This window comes from Pelmatolapia mariae, linkage group LG23, assembly GCF_036321145.2.
Source record: "Pelmatolapia mariae isolate MD_Pm_ZW linkage group LG23, Pm_UMD_F_2, whole genome shotgun sequence".
Lineage (NCBI taxonomy): Eukaryota > Metazoa > Chordata > Actinopteri > Cichliformes > Cichlidae > Pelmatolapia > Pelmatolapia mariae.
The window spans coordinates 40,185,846-40,213,527 of record NC_086246.1 but is presented as its reverse complement, the minus strand read 5'-3'; the positions used below and the strand labels follow the sequence as shown (position 1 = coordinate 40,213,527).

The 27,682-nt window shown below is 42.7% G+C and overlaps 1 protein-coding gene across 1 annotated transcript in view; it reads right to left on the bottom strand.

Annotated features, from left to right (window-relative positions):
• Positions 1 to 27,682, bottom strand: part of sema6bb (sema domain, transmembrane domain (TM), and cytoplasmic domain, (semaphorin) 6Bb) — a 127,794-nt gene that overhangs the window by 27,921 nt on the left and 72,191 nt on the right. Inside the window, exons 6-15 of the mRNA XM_063466141.2 lie at positions 25,073 to 25,171; positions 23,519 to 23,609; positions 22,987 to 23,106; positions 21,472 to 21,560; positions 20,512 to 20,729; positions 14,541 to 14,672; positions 13,410 to 13,559; positions 12,299 to 12,478; positions 9,654 to 9,794; positions 4,283 to 4,360 (exon numbers count right to left, since the gene is read on the bottom strand). Coding sequence (XP_063322211.1) covers positions 4,283 to 4,360; positions 9,654 to 9,794; positions 12,299 to 12,478; positions 13,410 to 13,559; positions 14,541 to 14,672; positions 20,512 to 20,729; positions 21,472 to 21,560; positions 22,987 to 23,106; positions 23,519 to 23,609; positions 25,073 to 25,171 — 1,298 coding nt within the window. The remainder of the gene's footprint in view (positions 1 to 4,282; positions 4,361 to 9,653; positions 9,795 to 12,298; positions 12,479 to 13,409; positions 13,560 to 14,540; positions 14,673 to 20,511; positions 20,730 to 21,471; positions 21,561 to 22,986; positions 23,107 to 23,518; positions 23,610 to 25,072; positions 25,172 to 27,682) is intronic.

Below are 27,682 nucleotides of genomic sequence, written 5' to 3'. Positions count from 1 at the left end.
TTCAAAGATCTTTGGACATTTTTGCATTTTTTTTCTCTTCTCTGTTAAAAAATCTGAATCCATCAGTCATTTCTCCCCGTTTGCCTTCCACTGTGACCATTTCTGATGAGGCTTCAGTGAACAGTACATGGATTATCTATCAGGTCCTGTGTCAGGTCTTGTTTCTTATGGACATGACTTTCAGATGCTTTTCATTTCCTGCAGATAGTTTTTTTTAGGCCGTTTGTCCTCCACGTCTCCACTTACTTCAATTTTTTAAGGACACACTGCACACCGTGCTGAGATATGCATCAAGTTTCAGCCCTTTTTGGTGCAAAAATATCATTCTCTGCCTGTTAAACTGTGTGATCTTTGGCATTTTTGTAGATTCAACTGAAGAAACGAGAACTAATGATAGTAACGGGCTGCCACTGTCATTTTTGAAACTTACAAGAAAGTCTGCAAACAAAAAGAAAGTTGTGTTTGCCAAATACTTTTGTATAAATGTATTGTAGCTTTATATTTACAGTGTATTTAAGTTTGCAGTAATGAATGCTGTAAAGTTTTGTCTGTTTTAGCATTAGCTGTAAACTCATCAGCTTCACGCTCTGTAGTGGAGTTATGTTAAACTGCACGGTTCCTATTAAATAACTCACTATTTAATTTATTAAATTTTACTGTAAAGTAAAAATGCCAAAAACCACTGAAAAAAAAACATTTTTTTGTGGCTTGAAATGTGTTCACACTGGCAACAGCTACTTTTCTCAGCAGTTATATTTAAATGGGCTTATTATGTCTAAACTGTGCTCATATTAACCATTAACCAGTTTTAAATGATGAGATTAGCATATGTGCACGCAATCCTCACGAGTCGAAGCTCAGACTGTTTCAGATATTTTTCTGCTCTTGGCTCCGTTTGTATTAAAGAGAGAGAATATTTCCAATAGGACCATCTCAGGCAAACAGCTCTGGCTGACAACCTGCACTCAAAAACCCTCTGTTTATGAGGGGCAGTTAGGGATAAGCTGCTCCCAGTCCCCGCCCGAGACAAATACTGATCATTTCACAGTGCGACTCATGAAAAGCTGCTCTAGCAGAGTCCAAGAATGAATATAAAGCTTGAAATGAGAATAACAGATCCCCTTTAAAGTTTGTCGGTAAATTCCTGTCCTGCTTAGAGATGAGTGAGAAGATCAATAACGCTCTCTTACAACAGTAAATATGAAGCTTTAGCCAGCATGCCATTAGCTTAACAGTCTGCATGGTGGCACTGCCCAGAGTGATCCTTAAGGTTGTGTGCTTAAACAGTTTCCTGGCCTCAGATCAAAAAAAGCTGGTGCAAGAGAATAAATAACAATATTTTCCCCAGATGTTAAACTTATTAACAACTTATTAACATCAACGCCATATTCTTAAAATCCAACACCAATGCGTGACCTAATGTGATCAGCTGAGCCTAAACCGTCACCATATAAGTATAAGTGAGCATTTAGCAGGGGCTCGGTTGATTTGATGCACGCCTTCTGTACGTTACCACAAAGCTGTGCACGTTTGTAGCAATCACTCTCACATACGCTGTTTTATGGCACTGCAGCTACATCTGACCTGTCAGAGCACTGACTGTGCATGAAAGCTGAACTTGGCTTGAGAAGTCAGCATTGTGTAATTAGCTAAAGGGTCAAGCAGCAGCAAACATTTGTGCTTTTAAAGCCTAAAAAAACTGTGACAAATGAGTCCAAGTGTGCTGTGAACCTGCAGCGGTGCCATCCTAATAAAGAGTAATGTTATGTGTTCAGTTGGCTGCGTCTCCCAATAGGCGGGTTGTTCACTTTGTATACATTAGACGTGTCTGTGGCTCTGTGTGCGTGCCCACTTCTTACTGTTGCTTTTTCATTTTCAGTGTTTCTTTTCTTGTATATTCTCACGGGTACTTTGGATCATTGTTTAAAGACTTCATACAGTAACTAAAGAGAAAGTAATGAAGACCACGGTGTGTACCCTTTTACAGCACAGCTTCCCAGTAAGGGTTAGTGGAAGTAGTTCTACCCATCATTTCTTTATATTTTGATTCAAGAATCTGCTGTTCTTTATAAAGTTGTATTGAGCAGTAGTTCTTCAGATATTACGAAATTCTTTTGGTTGCTTTTTCACTTATTTCCAGTCTAGTCCTTTTTTGACCTACGAATCATTCAAGCAGAGAAAAGGCACCGAGCTCAAGGACTGATCCAGTGTTGTGTCTTCACATAAGAGACGACTTAGCAAAGAATCAATTTGTTCCAGTTATTTTTTAGTTCAATCTACAAAAATGCCAAAGATCACACAGTTTGACAGGCATAATTCCCAAAGAGCTGCTGGCAAATCTCGGCATGTGTGAACAGAATTGGAAAGCCATGTCCTTAAAGAGCGGGGGGGGGGGCGGGAGGGGGGAATCCAGCAAAGACCTGACACAGGACCTGAGAGATGATCTAGACCTCCAGCTGATCATTTGTTGTTCACCGAAGCCTCATCAGACATTAATAAAGTGAAACAGGAACAAAGACTGAGGTATGAACTACAGAACAGTGGAACAGGCCTGACAGAGAGATAAATCCACATTTCTGGACAATGACACTGCAGTGAAATCACGGCTGGATTAGTACCCACAGTGGAACCCCACAGATTGGCCTCCCCATCCAGCCAGAGACCAGAACCAAAGGTAGAAACATCCAAAGAAGAGCTTTGAATGTCCTTCAAGAAGCCTGGAGAACTATTCCTGAAGATCCTCAGAGAGCTGCTTAGACAGGATAAAGCTGCTCACATCAAACATCGACTTTTATCATCGACAAAGATCCACTATAGTTGGATCTATAGTTGGACTTATGTTTGTGTATGTTCAGTAAATCCCTTCACCTGTTTCTCATTTTCCCAATCGAAATATGAAGAAATGATTTAGCCTCCACACGTTTTTACAGTACCAAACAGAGATTATGGGTTAACTTCCCCTAATTTATTATTATTTAATAACCATGCTTTGATATCCTGAATGTGCCAGTTAAAAATGCCCCCAGCCCCCGACACACACTGTTTCTGTAGTGTTTTGTTACCAAATATTTTCCATTTTATTTTAGAAACAATGTCGATTAATTAATTTTGAACATGATTTCTTTTCTAACCTCCTATGGGCTTTTTTAATTTCACTGCACTATCCGCTTTTCATTTTGTTGTTGTTGTCATTACGCTGCTTTGCTTTTATTGATGCTTCATTGTGCAAATAATTAAGACAGACGTATAAAAACTGGTCGGTGGTAATCACGAGTGGACACTTGATGTATTTTGAAAATGTTGGTCGGTACAACTGACAAAAGACTAAATTGGTGGTTTACGGGAAAACAATATATTGAATTGTCACAAAATTCTTGTTGGCAGAAGCAAATCCTGATCGCTCTAGCTTTATTTAAACTACAAAACAGCTCTCCCTCAGAAACTGCATCTAACAACACGAGCTGCTGAGCTCTCCTCTCGCACCGGTTTGGAAAGAGAGGTTGCATTATTCCACAAAGAGGAAATCCACGGTAACTCAATGCAGAATCGATTGCCGAGTTGACCGCCCTTGGTAAATCAAATCAAGACCAACATAGAGGCCTATAATAGTATAAGCAGGCAGCCCGGGGTGGTCTTTAAGGCCTGTGTTGCCTGTTCGGCTGGCACTACACCTGTGTTTGAAAGCCTAATTCAATAAGCAGCTTGACTAAAGAGAAATCTGATTTCTCTGGAAGGAAACAGCCACAACTGGAGGTGAGCTGTCAAGAGAGGCCGCTGCACTTCACACACACACACACATTCATGTAGACAACGCTCTGTGTGCGTGTGCTGCGCAGAAAACAGAGAAACATGCAAAAACATCGAATCCAGCTAAACACGTACACATTTTATGAGCACCACAATAACTGTGATGCTGTCATGTACGTGGAGAGGTTACTCCGAGGGCACAGATGTCACTTATAAATATAAATCATTGCAAATAAAACCCAGCCACTTCCACACTTAAGAAAAAAAATGCATGGTCTCCATGGGTGGTCTGCTGTCAGAAAAGTAACCTTGAGGAGTGATAAAAGTAAAAAGAAATTCAAAGGAAAACAAGTTGGATCAAAGCAGCAGATCAGAGAAAAACTGCAGGAAAAGCACACACAGAGCTTCAGAGCGACATAAAGAAAAAAATACCTTAAAGAAACAGTGTGTCAAAGAATTTGTTTTAAATATAAAAGTGAGCAGTGTATGCTGTGGTGTTGTAAATACACGAAAAAAAGAAAGAAGGATGCCGTACCTGGTTCCAGGTCTGAGGAAAGAGCAGGTGCTTCCTCTGGTCCAGCCACAGTAAGGGTCCCTGGAGGCGATGCAGTTCCTGCAGAGGAGAGGAAACAAATTATTTGACTGCCTGAACCCCGAAAAGGTTCCCAGTTCTACTTTGGTCCCCGTAAGTGCACGGTGTGCAGCTGCTGCCTTAAAGGGGTCTCTGGGTCAAAACAGCAACTAAACACAGAGACTGATGATGTCATGAAGCAGCTGATAACAATCTATTCAATATGGCTCACGGAAAATCACACTGGTGAGGTAATGCGTTACAGTTTTATTCATATTAGCTGTGCATGTTTATGTTAGCTCATTTCTTTCCACTTTCATTCTAAAAGACAAACATGACATGATTGTAACAATGATGCAAACTGAAAACACCTGCACAGGTAACGTAGCTAACAATCAGAGTCCACTGTCGGAGAAACTAGAGGGGAGCAAAGAGGAGTCTGTAATAAAGCACGCTGTTAGAGTGAATAAATTCAATAAAAAGAAATCTGTGTTTGGATATTTCTTTGATATTACAAATTTAACTCTTACTGAGAGTAACCCATGTTTCTCTCTTCTGATCCGAGTAGTTTCTGTCATATTTCAGGCCTGTCATAGAACAAAATAACTGGGTGTGCATCGCAAGTTAGTGATGTTGATCTCTGAGTATGCAGCTACCTTTGGAAAAGGGTACAGGGGAGGTCATCAAACGCCGTCTGTTTGGGGGAAGCGTTAAGGAAGCTTCACTGCTAGATTTGCAGATTGTGACTATAACTGCAGTTAACTGACTTTCATTAGCCATCACCCTGCTTATCTTTCTGCTGGTTTGCTCATGGATTAGACCATACTGTGCTCACGCTAACTAAAAACTGCTTGTCATAAAATATCTCCTGATTACTTTTTTCTTAACTGAATCCCGAATAAAGCAAATACCGATAATTAGGAGTGATGGTGTGAATTTTTTAGATGGATTTCCATCTCCTTGAAAGTCACTGACCTTCAAGTTTTACAGCCTGTAAAACGTGTTTGATGTTGTTCAGTGCAGTGAATATTTTGTCATTTTTGAGAAAAATCAATAGAGAGCAAGCTAATAACAGAGCTGTGAGGAGGGACGGGCGCTTAAAAAACACTTCCTGAAAGACTGAAACTGAATTCTTGATGTTTAACAAGGTGACAATTTGATAAAATGGTCCAAATAAGTCTTTCGTAAATGTTCTGATCATGGAGCTGAATGCTGTGCAAAGGGACCTTAATTTAAGACTTTTTAGGAGACTGTGGGAGTCTCAGCAGAGATCTGAGCTTTTCAACAGCAACCTTCACCAAAACGGATTCTCAGTATCAGCACTGCCTGAGGTTTTTCTTCTAAATTTGACTTTCGAAAACATGAGTCATAAATTAGATATGTTAACACTATCACTCACTTCATATTTTTACTAATTCTCTTCAAGGTAAAGTCAGCCAAAATATTCCAGTACACTTCAAATTCACTCTGTGTGTTCACAGAAAAAAAGTCCTGGCTCTCTCAGTGGGAACAAAACAAAGTGGCTTGGACCGGCCCACACGTCACTACTCCAGCCAACCAGCCACAGGGGAAGTTATTCCATGTGCACAGACTGTGTGTGCAGGACATCACTGTGAATCCCTGCACATTTCCAGACAGGAAAACAGCCGATGAATAACCACAAAGAGGAAAAAGTGTTTGTGCACATGCTTTGGTTCATTTGTGGGCATGTTTTCGGTCTTGTCCGTAATTAGGCGAATGTAGAGAAAGCCAGCACAAGAGCCAGATGTGAGGCAAGCTTGCAGGAACTGTTTACAAAGCATATGTAGTAAAAATGTGACTTTCAAATATTTTTCCCTATAAAGCTGCTGACCGGCACCAGCTCACCGGGACGTTTTGCAGTGGTTGGCAGGAGGTCACATTAGTTGCTGGCTTTGGTTACGGTGGGGAACAGGAGGCACCTTTAATGGTTCCCCTGTGAAAACCTTCTAAAAATCTAAACAACTAACTTGGTGCTTTTTACTCTCTTGCACTTTGAACGGCGTGTTTGTGTGTTTTAGCTATGACAAAAAGAAGTCAACATTCAAAGTCTGGAACATTTCTCCTTGTGTCAGCTAACTCAGTTGCTAAATGTCATTGTCCTAGCAATGCACGCCCATGAATTTGGAGCAGTGAAGGGAGGAGTGTGTTTATTTGGCTGCTAAGTTCAAATGTCAAACTTTCTGAAAAATTGCTTACTCCATCTCTAAAAATAAAATGGCATGTCCTTGAGTGCAGCAACAAATCTCCCCTGCTCACAGCTCCACTGATAATGTAATGCTGACAAAACCACAAACGCCACAGACTGCCAAAAAAGTGTCCGAAAGACTCTAAGTTTTAAACAAAACTGGTGTCAATAACACTAGTCATATTTCGGGTAAGAGTATTCATCTAAACCACATATTTAGAGATATCTAAATATATATATGTCTGGTAATTTTTCCTTTTTTGGTGATTTCTTTGAACTGTTCATTTTCCAGAGCATATATCTTTAATGGCTTTTTTATTTTAAAAAAAAGTCTGAATTGGTTTCAGATGTCTCTAATCCACACAAGCTCAACATTATGGCTGATGGCTCAACAGTATCTTTTAACTTGACAAGGCCTAGGCCAATTACGTTTTCTCTTTGCAGCGTTAAGAGAATTTGTTTGACAGCACTCATTGGACTGACCAAAACTCAGAACCATGGGAAAGTCCAAAGAATTTAGTGAAGATCTCAGAGGGAGAATTGGACTACCTCCTATCAGCAGCTAGATGACTGAAACACAGTCAGGTGTTCCAACCGGACAATGATCCCAAAAACACATCAGAGCTGGTTGGGGAGTGGATAAAGCAGGCTAACATTAAGCTTCTGGAATGGCCTTCCCAAAGCTAATGAAATCAGAGGACGGCTCTTAGAAGCCGGGTCTGTGCCAGGAAACCATCTGATTTAGAGAACTTTACCAATTCTGCCAAGAAAAATCGTCAAATATCAGCCAGAATCATGGCAGAAGCTGACGGTGACTAAAGGCGTCTTCAAGGGGAAACTTACTAAGGTGTATTTAGACAAATATTATAGGTACAGCTATATCTGCAGCACCAAACCAGCCGGCAGTCTTCCTTTTTACCAAGCTACCGGGACAGCAACAGCAAAGATGCAAAAGTTAAGGACAGATGGTGTAAAAGATGGGCGTAGGTTTAGAGTCTGCAAAATGAAGCAAGCACAAAGTCTTTTAAACCTTAAGACTGTCTTCTTTCTAATGACCAGCAGGGGAAGACTCTGCATGCACCTTTAATGATATTCTGCACCAGAGCTTAATGAGCCAGAGTTAAACGACATCAAAAGATCCAGCTGTACGCTCGGCACACAGCATAAAGCCGAGCTGTTACTATGAAATACTGAAGATTTTATTTAAAAATGCAAGCATATCAAACAGGATTAAAGTCAGGTGGAAAGGAATCTGCACATCAACTGTCATCACACTGAACCAAATTCAAAGTGCTCAAAAATATTCTTCAAAGGTTAAAAAAAATACACTTGAAGCCAGCGAAGCATGACTAAGAAATATTTAACCTATTTGCACACAGAAAATTAACTCTCATACACACATCGAAAATAAAAGTGCACGCACCATACACACCTCAGAAAGCATGCGAGTGCTTTCTTAATGTGCATTACACGCTTGTACGACTCACCTGGTTCAGTGAACACAACTGCACGCCTCATGTACCAGAGTGTGTACCAGTCTGTGTTACTGTGTCAGTGGACTCTGAAGGGCCACAGCCACGGGCAACTAGACTGAAGTGTGATTCTCTCCAGTGTGCAGACTGTGTGGGTGTGTGCAGGTGAAACAGCCTTGCTTTGAATAAATCTTTATGTTTAATTGCAGCACAGCCAGGCTTCCAGAAATCCAGCTTCTTCACTGTTCATTCCCATAATCTAAAATGTAGTGATGAACAGAGTGATCAGGAGGGTTGGGTGCTAAGTTACTAGCTAAAGAGTAACGAGCTTGCTTTACAAGGATTCTGTACACTGTAAGGATTCACAACTACTAAATAGTGCTGAAACAGAACAAAAATTAAGCTTTAATTTTACTCATTGAAAGCCAGACTGAGCACAGATTTTTTTAGATGATCTGTGAGCACAATTAACAGCAAAGAAGCATTTAAAATGCTCCAAACAGCACCAAGACCAGTCGCTAACTCACATTAGCTGAGGTGATGACTGCTGTGTGACCGCAGCTACCGTATCTGGCACTTCTCTTTTCCTTTTTCCTCTTTGCTTCAAAGATGTGGACCAGGTCTGCAACCACTCGCAGTGAGTTTTCGTGTTCAAAGCACATTTGTGTGGCAATAAGACGCTAACTCAGTCTGCTATCAGTTTGCAGTAAAGTGGAGTCAAGTTGGCAATTACATGCATCGCAATCAACTGCGATAAATCAGTGCAAATCATAAATCTGTTGACGTCTGCAAACACAGAACTTCGCATTAACTAACATTCAGAGTCGACTCAAAACCTCACAGATGTGAAGCAGAAATTCACAAAGGTAGTTGCTGCAGGATGCTGATATATGACACGGGCGACTTTGCTTTAATAAAACCAGAATACAAGCAGTTTGCTGAGAGCTGAGTCGAGTTCCTTACTGCGAACACACACACTGCAGATGATCCGCACTTTTGCCTCCCAGCAGGTGTAATCACCTTGTGATCTCGGTTGGTTGCCAAGAGGTTGAGGATGTTGCTCACTCAAGTTGGTCACTGCAAGGACATTTCAATCTGGACTTTCTGGTGCTGGCCTTTTGGGATTTGGGGATTTGTGGAAGTGTTTGGTCGTTGGGTTTTGGAAGTGTTTGCCACGTAAGGTTCGCTTTTCTGGGAGGACTCGTTCACATCATTACTACTCTGTTATCAAGTTAAAATATCATGTATTGCATTATCAGCAATTATTATTAGGTAATATTAGATTAGGTAATATTATTAGAAAGTAAAATTATGCTGCACACGACAGAGTAAAACAAAAATAATACACCACTATTTTAATTGAATTTATTACATTAAAAGCTTTCACTTGATTTTATGCCAACTTATTCGCCTATTTTATTAAAGTTTGACTCGTTTTACTGTGCTGCATTTAACAGATTGCCATCTTGCTCAAGGGCAAAGCGGCAGAAGTTCTAATATTGTGTTATCATTGCAGCAAAGTCGGGTCTGCTACAGCTGCAGCTGGAAGAAGGACACTTGTGAAGGCCAGATGGTTCCTCGAGGGTCACCTAACATCTCATCTTTGCCCCGCTGCCCTTCTTTGTTATTATGTGAACGTTTTTTGTCGGAGGCTTACTTCATGCATCGGGAGTAAAGCTGGCATCGTGCCACTGGTACTCTGACCACACAGGACGGGAAGGCGAGGAGCAGAGTGTGGCTCATCCGGTCTAGAGTCAGGGACAACAGCTGCCTGGCCTGCAGAGAGTCCTCAGCACACCTGCAACGAGCACACACACACAGATGCAGACACACATAAAAAAATTATTTTTTAGAATTACACAATTTCAATTACCAGACCGAGGCAGCACATTAAACCTCTGACCCCACTCTTAGCTTTACAGCTGGAAAAAAAACTCCCTAATGACCAAATATGAAACACGGCCAAACATAAACAGCTTTATAAATAAAAGCCATAATAAAAAAGTAATTGATTAAAGAGACCATGCGTGTAGATGTTATAGTATCAACCCAAAAATCCACGGCGCTGATTATAGAAGTTCGAGGGGTCGGCTGGCCATCAAATCCAGCACCAGGAGCTGAATCTTATCTAATTGGCACTTAGAGCTGCGATAGCTGGCACCGACCTGCCTTCACGCAGCTGATTTATACCTTTTTATGCACATGTGCACTCATGCATGAGTTGTATCTGGATGGTTTATGGTAATAGCATTGCAGCGGGCCCACAGTCATTAAGAAGAATCTATCATTCTGCTAAGGCCAAGCTGTGAGTCAATTCTTCACAGCCAATATCACAAAAGGGAGAGGGGGGGGGGGGGGGGGGGGGGCAGTGAAGGTGAAGAAAAGATCACGCAGCTAACAAATGTAGGAAAAAGGCAAAAAAAGAGTCTGGTAAAGAGAACATGAAAGACATTCGGTGATTTTAGGTGATTGCTTGGTTCACTGTGGAAGCCGACCTATCACAGGTCAGTGTTTTTTTTCTGTGATGACTTCTTAAGTGAGAACTATGTTAGCTGCCCTGTTTCTGTGTGACCTGTTTTGTCTGTGGATATAAGGTGAGTCTGCGGTCTGCAGAAAAAAAAATGATGTGGTAGTGCTCCGTCTCCTGATTAGCTGGATCCCTGCTGTGAAAGCCCGGAGAGCTCACCTCACCGTGCGCACCAAATGACTCCAGTCCACATAAGCTTATTCACAGGGCCCTCTCATTTCACTTGCCATCATCTCTGTCCCCCACTTTGTCACATCTGACAGAAATTGGTGTTTGGGGGGAGATGGAAAAAGAAAAGAGAGTGGTAGATACATGAATAACAAGTGAAACCGTGTGAGGAGATGGGATTGTGTTGCCAGTCTGTTGGTTGAAGGAATAATACTTTGTTTCCACAGGAAAAAAAATGGCATATATCAGTGAGCACAATTAGCTAAAACAGAAAGCTCGTGTTTAGAAACATGTACTTTGTTTTTTAAATGACTCTAATTAGCCTCGGTAAAAGATAATCACCAGCCAAAGCTGCGTGCATCTGTGAGGCAACCCCCCCTCCCAGCCCGGAGTCATCCACCATCTCAACAAAGAACAAAAAGAAGACTGAAAGGCTATTGTACCCTGTGTTCATTACGTAATGATGGGCATTCAGAGGAGCCTCAAAGCTGCGCGCCTCGTGCAAAATGCTAATTAGAACGGATCAAGAAGCCCAATCTACTCCGATCTTCTGCCAAGATCCAGATATTAAACGTGATTCAGCTGCAGTCTGAAGATAAGGGGTCAATTTTCCTGACAATCTGTAACTTTGGTCAAGATTAAAGATAGTGTGATTTTATCATCGTTTCATTACTGATGTTTTCTCACTAATGCTGCTCTTCTCAGGCTCGTTAGAACATGTTGAGATTTCTCGATAATGAACATTAACCGCTTTTCTTTTCTGTTTGCCTAATTCCTATTCTCTGCAGGCCATTTCATCTCCTCACATCTGCCACAATTACGTACATCACACAAAGAGTAGGTGAGCTTTTCTGTATGATTCGCCGTGTTTCCGAGACAAGTGCTTTTGTCTCCCCTTGCAGCGCCTCTTTTAGTAAGAGCCACATCACCTCCCCGGCTCCCCGCGCTGCGTATACATCAAAGCTAGATGTCACTTAACCCCTTCCTTCCCTCGACCTGCGTCATCTATTTACGAGCTGTTCCACGCCAAGCTCTCGCACAACCCAGGTTTGTGCCTTAAAGGAATAATAAAGAAATTCTTCACTTTCGTGTCTATATAACAAATACCAAGTCTGCCTGCGGGTAGTTAGTCACACAAGGAAAACAGCAACTTTAAAGCTTCCTGATTAACATGTCACGTACTATACATCACGCACGGATGAGATATAAACTGTCTTCACACATGCACTGGAGCCCTGAACTTCACCATGCATCACTCAGTGGAAGTGCATGAAAGAGTCCGATGCAGTCCATCTGATGTCCATTTGCACTTATTTGCACTCGTGTGGGAAAAGCAAAGACGCCGCCTGAACCAAATGGAGTATTTCCAGTGAGGACATGTCTGAAGTGTGCTCCATGTGGAAAAGGACAGCTTCAGACGTTGTCCTCACCTAAATCCCCCGACGCCCGACGAGTTCATGTGTGAAAACGGCTCATTTTTAATGAAAGAAACCAGCCAGCAGTCTTCATCACACATTATTCACATCTACATCCAAAAACTGTTCTTCTAACAGTCCAAAACACGTGTGTAATTCTTAATCAGATCATGCTTTGTTGTACTCGCTTACTTATCGGGGTTGAAGCCCTCCAGTTCTTCCAGGAAGATGTTGCTATTGGTAACGGTATTATCCTGGTTGGGCATGATGAGAAACTTGAGGATGGTCCCTCTGCTTGAGCCGAGGAAGAGGACGGTGCGGTTTCTGTAGGGCCCGGCCTCGGTATCCACCACCATCTTATTCAGCTGGTACCTGAACCGCAGGGGAAACAGAGCGCTGCGTTAATGCCACGGTGCTGTGCAGCTCATTTGAGACTCACTTCCACAAAGTAGCTTCTGGAGGTGAGTTTATGATTTAAGTGCATTACAAATTATTGGTTTAGGTGTAAAATACGGCCTGGTGTGAATTTAAATCGTGATATGCCATTTTCACTCGAGTCACTGCAAAATGATATGAATTCCTTAGAGAAGAAACCGCTCATCAAATTTGCATAATAAACTAATTACGCCAGACGTTTCAGACATTAATAATATTAGTCAAGTAAATGGGTTTGTCCTAGGACAATAGCAGAGTGCTGCTGATCCACACAGAGTTCTGTGTGTGTGAGTAAGTAGATGAGAATAGAAGCCATGTTGTGCCGGGTGTTTAATATTCCTCGTGCACCCGGTCCCCATAATCCCCTGGTGGCTGTGGGACTCCGTACGGTAGACAGTGGGAGGCGGGGGGGGCAGGCACAAGTATTTATGTGGGACTTGATGGGTCACAGCTGCTTGCCTGCTACCACAGGCTTTAACAGCAACCAACATAACTTCAACAAAGGGAGGAGTTCATGTAAATATACAGGGTTACAGGCCGTTTCACATCTCATACACACCGCATCTCCTCTAATTAACTGTTGCGACTTGAACTGTTAAAGCTTAATTAATGTGCACCCCCAGTTTCGTTCATTTTCAACTTTGGTTACAAAACAAACAGTTTTGAGTACGACAGATTTAATTTGTTTTAGCTGCTACAGTTGAACACGGAATCGCTGGGAAAATGAAATATGTCCATATATATTATATGTATGGACATATTTCCAACTGGACAGATATAATAAATCAAATGTCTCACCATTATGTTGCAAAGAGATATTTATGCAGTCTGAGTGAGTATTATAGTAGTCATGCTCAGACCGTCTCACCTGACCATGGTTCTCACTATCCAGGGTCGTTGTCCCAGTGATGGGACTGCTTCATCCATCAGAGGATGGGTCTTCACAAAATTTAACATCTCATCGGGGAAGGAGTTAGAAGAATTAAACTTGGATCCTTGAACGGCACAACCACCGGGTCTGGGGAAAATAAGATTAAGCATGTTAAGCACAAAGTATATAATGTTTCTGAATCCATCCTCAGTAAAGATAGTATTATATAATTAAGCAGTCTAGACAGTCTGAGTGTCTCACACTCAGACGAATATCCTTTTTTTTTTTTCAAAAACATACTGATCTGATTCAGTTAAAAGGACCTGACATATAAAGTATAAATAAAGTGACAGATAAGCACGAGCACAAGACATAGATTGGAGGACAACAAGCTTTATCCTTGTGATAAGGGATTTTTCTGCTTCAGTGTGTATAACCAGACTTTTGTTCTTCCTACTTATTTAATCATATAAAAAGCACAACCGTAGCTTTAGTTCACAGGCCACATCAGCTGAGGGTTCAGCTGGGACACTTCCATCTGATTGGTCGATTCAAATTTAATTTATATAGCACAAAATCACAACAGTCTCCTCAAGGCATTTTTTAGTATAATGTAGACACCCTACATTAAAACTGGGAAATCTTATAAAGGCTGCATAATTTACACTGCCCCCTCCTGCCTCCAGTTCTCTGCAAGCCACTTTGAGACCCAGACATTGAAATCCCAGCTATTCCCCATTTAATGCTAAGCCTGCTTTTGTCTATGCTTGGGGTTTTTGCTGCATCCCCATTTTAGGCTTTCAGTGTGTGTGAGAGGAAGAAGCTCAGAACAAAACCACACTGCCATATATAATTCGCTGCAGATGGAATAACAATCCTCCATTTTTCCCAAAGTGTTCCTGACTGAAAGACCCAGGAGTAAAATTCACTCATGTTACTTTGCATTGTCTATATGCCCTTTGGGGATGAAACCCTACCCACGAACGACAACCTGCAAAACACATTTTCCAAAGAGTCTTACGGCCAACTCTGACTTCAAAACAAAACTTTACAACGCAGGTTTTTCCCTGATCATTCTTTGATAACAACTCGAACACAGGTGCACAAATTGATTACCGCCATCTGCACCTTGGTTTTGGGATGACTTCATCTGGAACAGGCGTCCAAATAGACTCTGGTGATTTCTGCTCCTTAAACCTTCCATCAAACACAGCAGCCAGCTGCTCCATGTCAAAGGCGCACACCGCCGAACCTGGAATGCTACAGAGACAGAGACGGGCGATTGATAAAAACACTTTGAACTGACACAGAATGGCTCAGTGTCAGCAGGCTGTACGTTCCAACGAGGCCGCGGAAAGAAGAAGTGACGGAAAAGAGAAGATGAGGTAGATTATAGCTCGACTGAAAAATAGGAAAAACTTGAAATAGGAAAAGAGTTAAAATATAGAAAGTCAATTGTGACAAGAGAAAGAGACAGACACCCGGCAAAGATGACAAATTGGATATGGGCTGTTCATATTTTGACATCCATTACTGGAACACAAAGGAAATCTGTAGTGAGACGAAGAGAGAAGCAGGGTAAGACAGACGCTGTCAACTCTGTGTCCAAAGAATAGATACGCGATGGATGCAACAGCTAGATTAGGCCCGTGAAAAGATCTTGGCTGGAATTCCTGAAATATAAACCAAACAGGAAGTGAGTCATTGAATATTTTCTCTTCACAAAGGGGGCAGAAGATTCCTGTAAAGGAAACGAACCCAACAAAATGTTACAGTAAAACGCCTGGTGCACCGCAGAGGCTGTTTAACTACTCGCGGACCCAGCGAAAGGGCGCAGAGCATCTGTTCTGAGAAGCATTTGTGTCCCACACTCGACATGAGCAAACACACACTGACAAAACCAACAAATACAGACACATTCACACAAAGTCAGACTCACTTCTAAGGCCACGTTTCTGCGTTTCGACTACGGAACAAAGGAGTAAAGAGAGCAGTGTCAGGGTGAGATAAGAAATGAGTTTTTGAACATGCTTCCTCCTTCCACACTGAAGTCTCTGTGTCCTCATCAATGACTAATGGAGTGCGTGGTGTGAGAACAGTGACTCAGTATTAATACCTTAGAGATACACACACACATTAAAAAAACCTGAGACTGAGTCACCTGGAACCTGCTGCTACATAAAACCCACAGAATCCCCGTCTGTTTATTTCCTCTTCTCACGCTTCCTTCAAAAGTAAATGTCCAGCTGGTGAATGTGAGGGTCTCTGAAGCTTGCACCCAGGATACTGCATCAAGCTGAGAGGCGTTTCTGTTGAGTGCCCCTTGAAAGCCGCGGCGTTTGTTTGGAACGGCAGCGCCTGAAGGCTGGATTTTGGTTGCGGTAGGGAGCCGCGCTCTCCCGATGTGCCGTTTGATCGGGTCACGCCGTCTCCCTGGGTACTTATCGTTCGTAGGCAGGAATGTGACTCGACCCCGGGCGGCACGGCGGAGCTGCCGGTGTATCTGTGGACGATACGGCGTCTCTCGCGGGGCTGCAGGGACCAGATGTTATGTTTGACACGTCTGCCAGCTTTGCATCAGCGCCAGCTTGGCTTCCTTTCTCTACCTTCGCCTGCCCCTCCAGCCCCCGGCTCTATTTTTCTCTCTCGCTGCAGGTCACTGGGCTTGGCCCGTGTAGGGCTCGGTGTCTGACAGAAGCAAGCCAAAAAGCCTCGGGCTGTTTATCTCACAGAACTCTCCTAATTATTCTCACTCTTATTTTTATTCTCTTTGTCTCTCCCACTTGTATTTTTTTAAGTCAGTGTGTGTGTTTTTCTCGCACACAAAATTCATTTCCAATAATTTTCCTAGTTACTCCCTCATACTCGAGACTGCTTTTCCTTTGTTTACATCTCCATCTTTCCTTCAGCCTGCTGAAATTTGCCTTCTTTGCTGGTGTTGAGTGGCAGACTGTCAAGGCTTACAAAGACTCGTGTGATGTTTGTCTGAGAGGACTTCTGTGGAGTCTGAAGGGCTTCCTCGCCGTTTAACAAACTCACTGACAGCCTGAAATATTTTCACACCGTCCGAATGGACGCGTGACACCAGGATTTTACAGGACGAAAGGAAAATCTTTTAATTGGTGGTTAAACTCTTACAGAGACTTTGGATATATGCATTTATAGATTTTACATCAGGGTTATAACATTTCTGTTCCGGTATAAATATAGAAAAATGATTTTGTAAAAAAAAATAGAGAAATAAAATTTGTAACCTGTAGCATTTCTACAGACAGGCTTAAAGCTTTTTTTCTGAGGTTTCTGATGAAACTGTGGGCTGTCACTGGGCAAGAGGCTCCCGTCAAGACTAATATGTGGTAAAAAAGGTTTACTGGAACCTTTTCAACTTCTATCATTTGGATCATTTGTGCCTTTTTGTTATGTCACCTATAACGTTTCTATTTTCCATTTATTATATTCTCCAGCATTCTGTTTGTATTTTGCCTTTCAGTCTTAGCTTATGTTTGAGTCACTGTGTATCTTGGTTACTGCAGTATTTAGTTTTCTGCGTTTTTGTTCCCATACGGCCTCGTTTCTGCATTGGTCTCGTTGTCTTTCTTTGTTCGGTTGTGTCTCTCTTCCTGTTTTATTTTGGTGATTGTTCTTCTCTGTGTCTCGTGTTTAATTTTACTTTCCTCGAGTCGTTTTGTTTGTTACTGTTAGCTGTTCCTGCCTATATCCTCTCCCCTCATTATACCAGGAGTATTTAGTGTCTCCCTGTCCTTGGTTGTGTCCTTGGTCGTGTCCTGCCTCTGGGGAGTGTTTCCTTGCTCCATGTCTCCCTGAGATTCCTAGTTTTGGGATTGTTTATTCCAGTTCAGCCACAGTTTATATTTTTGTGTTTCTGAATTAGTTGAGCATTAAAGCTCCCCTTTACTTAACGTTTGTCTCACGAGTCCTTAATTTGTGTCCACATCCTGCCCGCCACGCTGCTGAACTTTGACAATTATGTTTTTCATACTTTCTCTTGATCTTTCCCTTCAACGTCCTTGTGGATTTTTCGTTTTCTCTCTAACCTAACCTCCGTGGCCTATTGCGACAAACAAACCTCGCTCTTAAACTCTCTGTGTTTGGGGTGAAACAACCATGGCTACGTGTTCCTATCCACTGCCCATTTCTCAAGAAACAGCTAGCTGCCTTATAATGTATTCTGGTGCCTTCTCTGCTTGCAGACCCAGGGGGTCTAGCTTGCACAGCTGTGCATCCTGGCATCGTAAACCTGTTCTCCTCCTGCTCCTTGTCCTCCTCATTTCCCTTCCTCTGCTGTGTTTTCCCACAGGGGCATCCTGCTGTCCGACCCCTGGGATTCTTTACAACCAAACCCAAACATGGCCTCCCGCTCTCAGGATGCAGCAGATTTACTCTGTTTTCCATAAAATATTTTTCTTCCATTCCTGGGCGGTTATAACAAAACTAATGAGCTGTCAGTCTGTTCCAGGAGAAATAGACATTTTTAGCTGGCAAAACAACGACAAATAAAAATAATGAGAATGGTTTGTTTTCATTACCAGCCCCAGGTAACCCTTCAGTTTGACATCCTGCTGCTCTTTTTTAAAGATATATCATTTATTATATAAACTAGGAAACACAGCTACCAGAAAGCTCCTACACTTTCTCATAAGTTTGATGTTTCCTTGACCTTTTGAGCATCAGGCGTGCAGGAGGGGGGTCGGTAGGAAGTCTGGACTCCTCTTTCATTCCTGTTGGGAGAGAAATGACCCTGGGCTCCGGCGCTGGATCGACAAAGGAACTGGCAACCTGGGGTGATGTTATGTTCTGGAAACGGAGATGAAATGATCCCACAATGATCCAAAACAGTGGAGCAGCTGTAAAATGACTCCAGGAGTACGTGGCTCACAGGTGGAGATGAGTAACTCCCGAGCGTCCAGGGAAGACTGTAAAACCCTGACTTCATTCCCATGCTACAGTCCAACGCTGCACAGGCCAAACAGCAGGAGAGAATGGCTCTTTCCTCCACTCCCGGGTCCTTCTTCGTGCTGTTTTCACTGCAAGCTGCCAGCCAAAGCAATTTGTCTGGCAAGCACTTGGCCAGTGTTGCGCAGTGGGCCACAGTGGGAGGTTTTTTTAGATCACCTCACACATTCTCTGTATCTCTTTGTGTTTACTTTCCTCTTTATCTGTCCATCTGAACCTCCTTTTCTCTCTGGCTCGGCTGCGGGTTATTTAAAACAGGGCCCAGCGGCAGGTTGCGCAGGCAGGTGTGGGCGTGTGTGTATTTAGCCGGCGCGCTTCTTTTGGTGAGCTGTAAATGCTGTTATCTGGGAATGTTTCCGAGTGTGCGAGTTTGTGTGTGTATAAAGCATCCATCTGTCTCTGCAGGCAGTGGCCCCCACTCGCAGCGGTGCCCTTCCAAACACGCAGATAAGATGCAGCTGATGAAACAATTTTAGATCTCAGAGAACGCACGTGCTGTCCGTTATTGACTTCCTCGTCCTTGAGTTTCTCATCCGTCTCTTCTCCTCTTTATCTTTTCTCCCTTTTAAATGTACTTGTCTCCTCTGTGCTTGTCCCACCGTGCACCTCCCGCGCCCGCTGCTACAGAGCCCTATTATATTCTAAAAAATAAAGATATTCTTATAATGGGACCACTGATTGATGGCAGATAGGCTGCTTGTGGCGTTACAGTGAGAGGTTTGGATTGCTATCGCACCAAAAAGGAGGCAGTTGCGAGCATTTCCAAGTGTGTGCTTTAAAGTGCTTGCACTAGCAGACACAGCAAAAGGCCATTGAGGTAGTGTAACATGAGTGGGCCATCACAGAGAAACTATACTGAATCCCGCTCTATAATATGAGCCACTTAGACTGCAATATAGTCATAGAATTTCATCCTTCTGCTGCTCGGAGGACGCAAACATTCAGAGCAATTTAGGCTCAGACTTAGTTCTAAGATGATGTCTTACAATGCCGAGAAAAACAGCATCAAAGTGCTCGGTGAAAGCATCTTCAAACGCAGCATGATAAGCAGATTACTGTAACTGTATGGGGAAAGAGACATGGGATTAAAAAAACACTGCGAAGGCTCATCTTTTGAGTCAGCTGTGACTTACATTTTCTTTTCTCACTTTTTCTGGGTTACAGTTTGTGTTGTCTTTGGCTCTGCTAATGCCCTCAGCCTGCAGTAATCCCCCACTTACCGGGCAACATCTCTCCTCCTCCCTCCTCCTCTCGGCGTTCTTCAGTTTAATCGTGTCTTTCAACAAATCACCCTTTTGTCCTCCATGAAAGCATTCCATGTGTCTTAGATTACTCTGTACTCCACAATCCTGACCTCTGCACCCCAACACAGGCACGTTCGTTTTTCCAGAGCTTGTAGGAAACCTTGCTCTTTCTCTCCGAGACGGCGAAGATACAAACTATGGTGGTCCACAAAAGCGGCGACTACACACATGTGCAGAGGAACCCCAGGCCTCATTCACACATTTATAAAAAAAAAATCTATAAAAAAATAAACAACCCGCAAAAAAAATGCACTTAAAGGCAGAAAGGTTTACAGAAGTCAGTCCCTTTGAGGTTCTGCTGCGAGTATGATGTAATATAAGCAGTGATTTCACAAAAACAGCTCAATGTTGAGTTATATATCACACCTGAACATCCCATACTGAGTTCATACAAAGGCAAAAGTTTAACATAGCTAAAAAATACAGAGCAGTGTCATAAAAATGTAAAATGAACAAAGGAGTCTGTGACACAACCATACTCTGTATATAAAAGATCAACAGTTAGAGTCTCGACTTGAGCATTTTCACCAATTTTGACATTGTTCATGTGTGCAAACCTACTTTATCCTGCTTTTTCACTCTAATGAAGAGCATAATTTATTAAATGATCATTCAGTAAGACTTTAAATACCATAAGCTCACCAAGAAACAAGTACAGCTGGACTTTCTATAACCAGAGGACTCGTGTGGATTCTTTGAAAGCATGGAGGTCTGCACTGGTCGAATGTACAGGCCGCGCTCTTCACATATGAAGGAAAGGCCCAGAATCAGGGGTCTTAAGTCTCCCTGTGTGAGAGAGAGTCTCCTGTTTGTGCAGGTACCTGTTGGCTGGTGTGGAGAACACCCCCAGGATGATGTCCCTGCCGTGCATCCTGATGATGGGGCTGGTGGAGTGGAGCAGGTTAAAGTAGAAGTGGGAATCGCCGGGCACGGAGCAGTTCAGACGGGCCTTTAAGAACGACGTCCACTGCTTCTCCAGGACACGCTGAGACCCGCCTTGATCGCGCTTGCATACCCGGGCAACACGTGACACCACCACCTGCGAGGAGCCGCGAGCACAGAATATGATACTTACTATACAGAACTTGCATATATCTCCAATGACTCCAAAGCTGGGCAGTTAATATTTCCTGAGGTTTCATCTTGAAAACTGCATATTAAAAAGCTCTTTTTAACTCTGGGCGATCTCTGAAGAGTCATTTGCATGCTATTTGCAATGTGGAAACCCTTTTTTGACAGATCATTGTTTTATAATGCTAAATCTAATATCAATTATTCATGAAAATGTCAGTGCATCTCAAAATTGCTTCTTTGAACACACAATAGCGATGCTGCTTAAGTATCAATTTACTCTGCTCTCTGTGAACATGTTGCAGCCAGGGACCTTTTGCAAACACTCCCCAAAAGTGAATTGCTAATTTATTAAAGAAACAGGTTTATATTTATTTATTTTTCTTTTTAATAAAGATACAGCTACTGCTCTGGGGGTAAGAAATATATCAAGTCAGAAGTTATGTTGTCTGGCATATCTAACGCGTTAATGTTAATAACATGACTTGTTGCGTTAGATATGCACGTAAACAAATACAAAGGTGAAAGGTCATCGCAGTTTGTAACAGAGAGATACTAGACCTGCAGCTCTCTTCATGCTTGTATTCTAATGATAGATTCCCACATTTCTCTACAGTTCTTTTTAAAAGATGCTGTGAATGGACCTCAAGGTAATGTGAGAGAGCTCAGCAGGGGGGGAGAATATATTTCCTTCGCAATGACTTCTTTACCTTCTCCAGGTAATTGAACTCCATGGCTATCTCTCTGAAGAAGAAGTAGATGTGAGGTCCCCACTCCACGGCACTGACGAAATACGGCTCTGTGTTGTAAGAGAAAGAAACACTCAGAGAAACAAACAAGAAAGGCGACGTGTGCAGGAGTGGTGCACGGAGAGGACAGGTTTCATGAAGTATAGGCGAGAACGAGTATAACAAAACAGCATTTCTATTTGCAAACGCATCATTAATTCCCACAGCAACCGAGCGACATGGGGGCAGTGAGAAAGAGGCAACAGCCATGCTTAATTTCATTACATGGTGAAAGGGGATTTCACAGCAAACAATAAGCACATTATGACTCCCTCGTGCTTCCGAGGAACGAGGCAGGCGTGCCTGGGACCTTCTAAAACCTGCGTGAGCATTAAGACCAGGGGCTCGGGCAATGTGATTGGCAGGTCCACTCAGTCCGTTGACAGTGTCCACCAATCACACTCTGTATTTTTACGGAAGAAGGTTCCTAATAGCACTGGAAATGCAAAGTGTCTTACTCTCGAATATTCGAACTGTAAAATAACTGTAGGATCTGGCGTGTCAACGAATAACAAAAGTCGCAGTCTGTGAAAAAAGCTGTCATGCACTGTGATTGGCCCGCTTGTTTCCAGCAGTCAAAGTCACCAACAAGTGCACGCAGCGTTTTTCAGTCAAACGTGTCACGTCAAAGGAAGCAGACGATGCTGCACACGGCGGTGAAGGGGCATGACGGGCTCAACGGTGGAAGCATTTTACCTGCATGCTCGAATAAACATACACATGTGCCAAATGTAGCGTGTATTTAGGAGCATGGCTGTGAATAATGAATACACAACGAGCTTGTTGAGAACACAGCTACTGTGCCAGCGATGCTGTCATCACAGGTATAATTTATGGTGGATCTGCGGCTTTTTTGATTGACATGTGCATCGGCTGACAGCAAAGAGGCAGCACCACAGTGCAAAAAAGTTTCTACTCAAATCTTTTTGGGTAGAAAATAATAATAATAATCTATGTATTAGATTCATGAGGCACTTTAAATGGTTAAAAACTGAGGATTTTTACAGGTTTAGATTAGGTCTACTAACAGATTCTGCTGTATTATCACAGCAGCATATAAAGTTATTAAAATGAGCTTCCTTTCCCCCTGAGCCAACAAAAATATACAAGGATAAAGTAAAACTTTGAGATCCTGTTGCAGGCCCGGGGGGACAAACGTTTGGTTGGACACTGTGTATTATGGGTGATTCTGTGAAAGAGGCAGCTCTGTGTACAGCTAGCTGTCTGCTGACTCAGACCTGTTCTACCAGCAGATGCATCGATCCACGTGCTGCTAAGTAATGTGGACACAAACTCCAGCCATCAGACTCACATTAACATCAACAGCAGGTGTGATGCTGAGCGCGCTGCGCCGACATAACTATGCTTGACGGCACACAAACGAACACTCCCACTCAAAGCGTCCACACACACACACGCACACGTGTCTGCAGGTACCTCTAAACCACTTGGAGTCGTGCTTCACAGTGCGCAGAGCAGGACTGTCCCCGAGGCTACGGTAGATCACCGCGTCGATGGCCAGGAAGTCCGTCACTGTGGCCGTAAACAGATTCCCCTCTGATGCACACACACACACAGACACACACACACATAAAAACAGCCGGTGAGTTGGATCGTCTGCCAAAGCACCATCATAAACAGTGAAGCTGGAGTTAATGTAACCTTTTATGCGCTGCATTATAAACACGATGTGACTGACCAGTCAACAATGTAATTGCAACTTTTCAACACGCCCACACAAAAATAACATTCGTTTTTTTACTACCAGCTAATATCAGATAAGGATCTGAACAGTTTCAGACACAGTATTGATTATTAATGAACAAGTTCAAACACAGCGAGGTAAACTGAAGCTGAGGAAACGCTGCAGCTCTCTTTTGTTCTGCTCAAGGGACAAAAATATCTTTTGATGACATTGCACAGTTCCTCATTGTGTGACAGCACAGGCTAAACAAACCGTGTGTCGTACCTGCAACCAGAGCTACGTTGGCGTGTTTGGGGTCATAGGGACACCGGGCCATCCCACTGACTGTGTCTCCCAGCATCTCCAGAGTGTCTCCCTGTTAAATCACACACACACAAACACAATTAGATGCATGCATCAATCTGGGTACTCCAAACAATATGAATACATCTACAGCAGCACCATGAAAACAAACCACAAGAGAATGGCAATTAGGGAGTGTTACCATAAGTGCAAACTAATGATTCACTGGAGGCAATTAGGCACAGCAGCAAACAACAAGAGAGTCCCATTTTCATCCATAAATAACGCACACACACACGCACACACATCTATGCATCCACGTCCACACGTGTACATTTCAATAAAATTGGCAGCTCATGTAATAAAATCTCTGTTATTCTTTCACTATCAATTACACAAACACAAACCGTTTAAAGGTCGCCGCAAGCAACTATTTGAAGAGAGCAGCAGATTTGGAAGACTTCAGCTCTCATCGGCTGTTTGAAATGAAATAATTTATAGGTGTCATTTCATTAAAACCCTGCTATAAATAAAACAGTAGCTAGCATCACTAACTAGTCCCCAGAGAAAATGACAGCCTATCAGGCAGAGACAGGTGAGGTATACGCTGTTGTAGAATGTCATTAGCGGCTGACAGATAATGGGGCAAGTACGTCTCAGTGTTCCACTGTTGCACCGTGTTTGAAATGTGAGAGACTGAAAATAACACTTATCTGAGAAAGCCTTTGATAGTGAAAGGATTTTTTTCTCTCTCTCTCTTTCTCCCTCCGACTCCACTGCCTTCGTTCCTCGTTTAATATCGCTGCGGAATGATGTGAAATCACCCCAGTCGATGATTAATATTTATGTGCAGTTTTTTTTCTTCTTCTGCAAGTTTAAAACGGTTACTGTAATTGAGCGAGACAGGGATAGGCTAAGAAGTGGAGCGCGCTCCCTGCACGGTGGAGGATTCTGGCGACTTGCTGCTTGATGGATACAAGCCTTCAGAGTCTGACAAATGTGCTGTGGGACAGAGCTGGAGAAATATTCAGAAAACATTTTGGCTAGTCAACGCTTACAGTTGTAGCTCGAACTCTGGCATCTTTTAGATTCCGCCTCCATCTGTGGCATTGCTTTTCTCTCTTTACCGCAACAAGTCACGTCTCAGCAGCCTTACTCTGTGAATACGCTCCTCTCCCTCTTTTCCCCTCTTTGTGTTCTTCTTGATTTTCTGTCTCTGACTCTCAATGATAACAAGCTCGGCAGACCACAAAGTTTAACCGCCGAGAAATAACAACTGTTGTATCTCAGGAAAACGAGGCGCTGGAGCTGCCAGACAACAAGGATAAATAACTCCTGGGGAGGCAGTCGGCACTGACTCAACTGCTTGACAAACAGCTCTAATGAAGCTGTACGTTCTCACCTGAACAAGTGCACTAATTGATCTATAGGAAGGAGGCTCTTTTGTAAAAATAGACATTATTTATCAAGAGGCGCTCGACCGCTCGCTGGTGGTGGTGTAGGGCGGCTGCGATCACCTGCCCTGGGTTTACTTACAGTGTAGTTGGCACACAGCGGGTTGAAGGCGTTGGTTCCGCACAAAAACAAGCCTCCGTTTCTGCTGAGCAGCACTTTGATGAAGTTACGGCATTCATCCTGCACGAGTGAAAGACAGAAATACAGAGAATAGGCTTGATATGCAGGAGGGGTGAGTCTGAGGAACAGATGATGGCGCAAATAGAAAAAAAACCTTTATTTTTCAGACGCTGATTAGCCAAACCGCTCTGTGAAATGAAGCTTTTCAGCTGCCTGATGTGTGGAATTATCACACCATTACTGCTGTCAATCACAGTGATACAGTCTGAACGTAGCCTGCAGAGACTTGAGGCGTCTACCCTCTTCACACATGCATGCACACGTGCACGCATACACACAGCAGTTGATTGACGGAGGGTAATCCAAAGCAGCCTTAGGATTTTAGAACAAGCGGCAGATTTAAGGCTAATTTCTCAATACATGAAGTGTGTGTAATGAGTAAATAACAGCAAGTCACATTTTCATTCTTTGAACAGTCGTGAGTTCAGCACCACCATAATGACTGCTTTTGCCCCACAGTCCCAAATACAGATAAATGTTGGTGTCTCCACACATATACTGTGTTGTTACTGTTAGCTATTTTATTCATTTATCCTGTGCTACTAAAAATGTTTCTTCATTTACTGTTAAAGCATGTTATCGATCATCTTTAGCTCATTAGAAGGCTGTTTATTAATATTTTTAGTTTTCAATTTGACCTCATGTACCAGTAAAGTGCATCTATTTGTTTCAGCCATGTCTGTCATGTTAAACATACTGTATATCTATATATCATACCTTATATCTCAACAGCTTATTGATTACTTTAAGCGTAATCATTTATTCATTTCTGATTGATACCTATTTTAATCACAGATCTGTAACTGTACAGGTTAGCTTATGTGTTAGCTACTGTGCAGACTTCACTCTCTTTCCTGCAGCATTTAGGTGAACGAGCAGCTTTATTTATTTTTTTAACTTCCTTCTAATTTAATTACTGGAAACACTTTTCTAATCTTTCTGCTCACCTACTCACTAATACCCGAGTACTTTATTAATTTCCATGTTCTGCTGCTTTCAGCTTCATATTTTGAATGCAATCATTGCACCTCACCCTCCATACTATTTGCTTATTATTTTAGAGATTAATTGCATTATTATAGATCAAGCTACTGAGCAATATAAAGGTGATCAAACTCAATAGCTGCAAAATTAAACAGATATAAATCAATAATTAGAATCTAATATATAAAATCATATATATGATTTTGAAAAGTGTCATTGCACATAATGAGCACATTTAGTTGAGGTAATTTAGCTATATTTGATTATGCCACCCACGCACTATTACGCTCCTTAACTAAGATTATTCATTTATAAGAAAGGATTTTGTTGAAACTCTTTTCACTGCACACAAAACAAATCTGTAAGACGACACAGGGCAGCGCATGAGCCTGAAAATCATGATTTTATGTTCTGATTTCCTGAAGGAATTTTTCCATCCACGGTTGCTAAGCACAAATTTCAGATGTGACCTTTAACTGTAAAAGTCAAAAGGGACTGACAGCAATTTGCACTTGCACAGCCGCCCGAGTACGCAGAGTGAATGGTGATGTACAGTAGATCACTGATACACAGCAGCCAGCAACCCCCAACCCAGCACACTACTGTCCCAGCCACGATGGCACCAGCTCTGCCACACACACACACACACACACACACACACACACACCAGATGGGGTCTACTTCAAGACCACCGCCCACATTAATGTTGATGGAAAGAGGAGCAGAGATGAAATAAAAGTGGTGTGTGTGTGCGTGTATGTGTGTGTGTGTGTATTCATATCTTTGTGGGGACCAAAAATGGTATGTTTACTATACTTGTGGGGACCACCAGTCCTTATGGGGACCAAAATCCTAGTCCCCACGAGTTTGAAGGCATTTTTGAGGCTGAAAATGTGGTTTTAGTGTCAGGGTTCCAGTTGGTTTACGGTTAGGTTTAGGCTAAGGGTTAGGGTTAGGCATTCATTTTTGATGATTAGGGTTAAGGTAAGGGGCTAGGGAAAGCATCATGTCAATTAGATGTCCCCACAAGATACCCAACATATGTGTGTGAAAGAAATCAGAGGGAAAGCAGTGATATGAGAGACGGCTGAGTGTTATTCCAGATGCTCCACCCTCTCCCCCACCTTTCCCCTTCTCTCCCCGCAGGGATCTCGTCTTTCAGCGGGAAGAAAGAAACAGGAAAGCAGGAAGTGTTTCCACGTGAACGTGAACGGCGTGAGCGCATAAAGTGAGTCGAGCGCAAGGTGCAAATTTCTAATGGTTGCGCCGCTATGTGACAAACAGAAGTGCGACTGTCACAGTACGTGCGGGCGTGTGCGTGTCACTCCCACACACGCAGAGTGTTGCGTGATGCATATAGTTAAGTACACATGTAACGAGTACGTTTGTGTGTGCGTGCATCAGAATCACAGCACAGATGCAGGCTCGTGTGTGAGAATCATTTGCATGCTGTTTGTCGGTGGGGCTGCAGTCTGTCAGCTTGGTCAGAGCTGTAATCACAAAGCCAGATGAAGCACTCTTAATAAC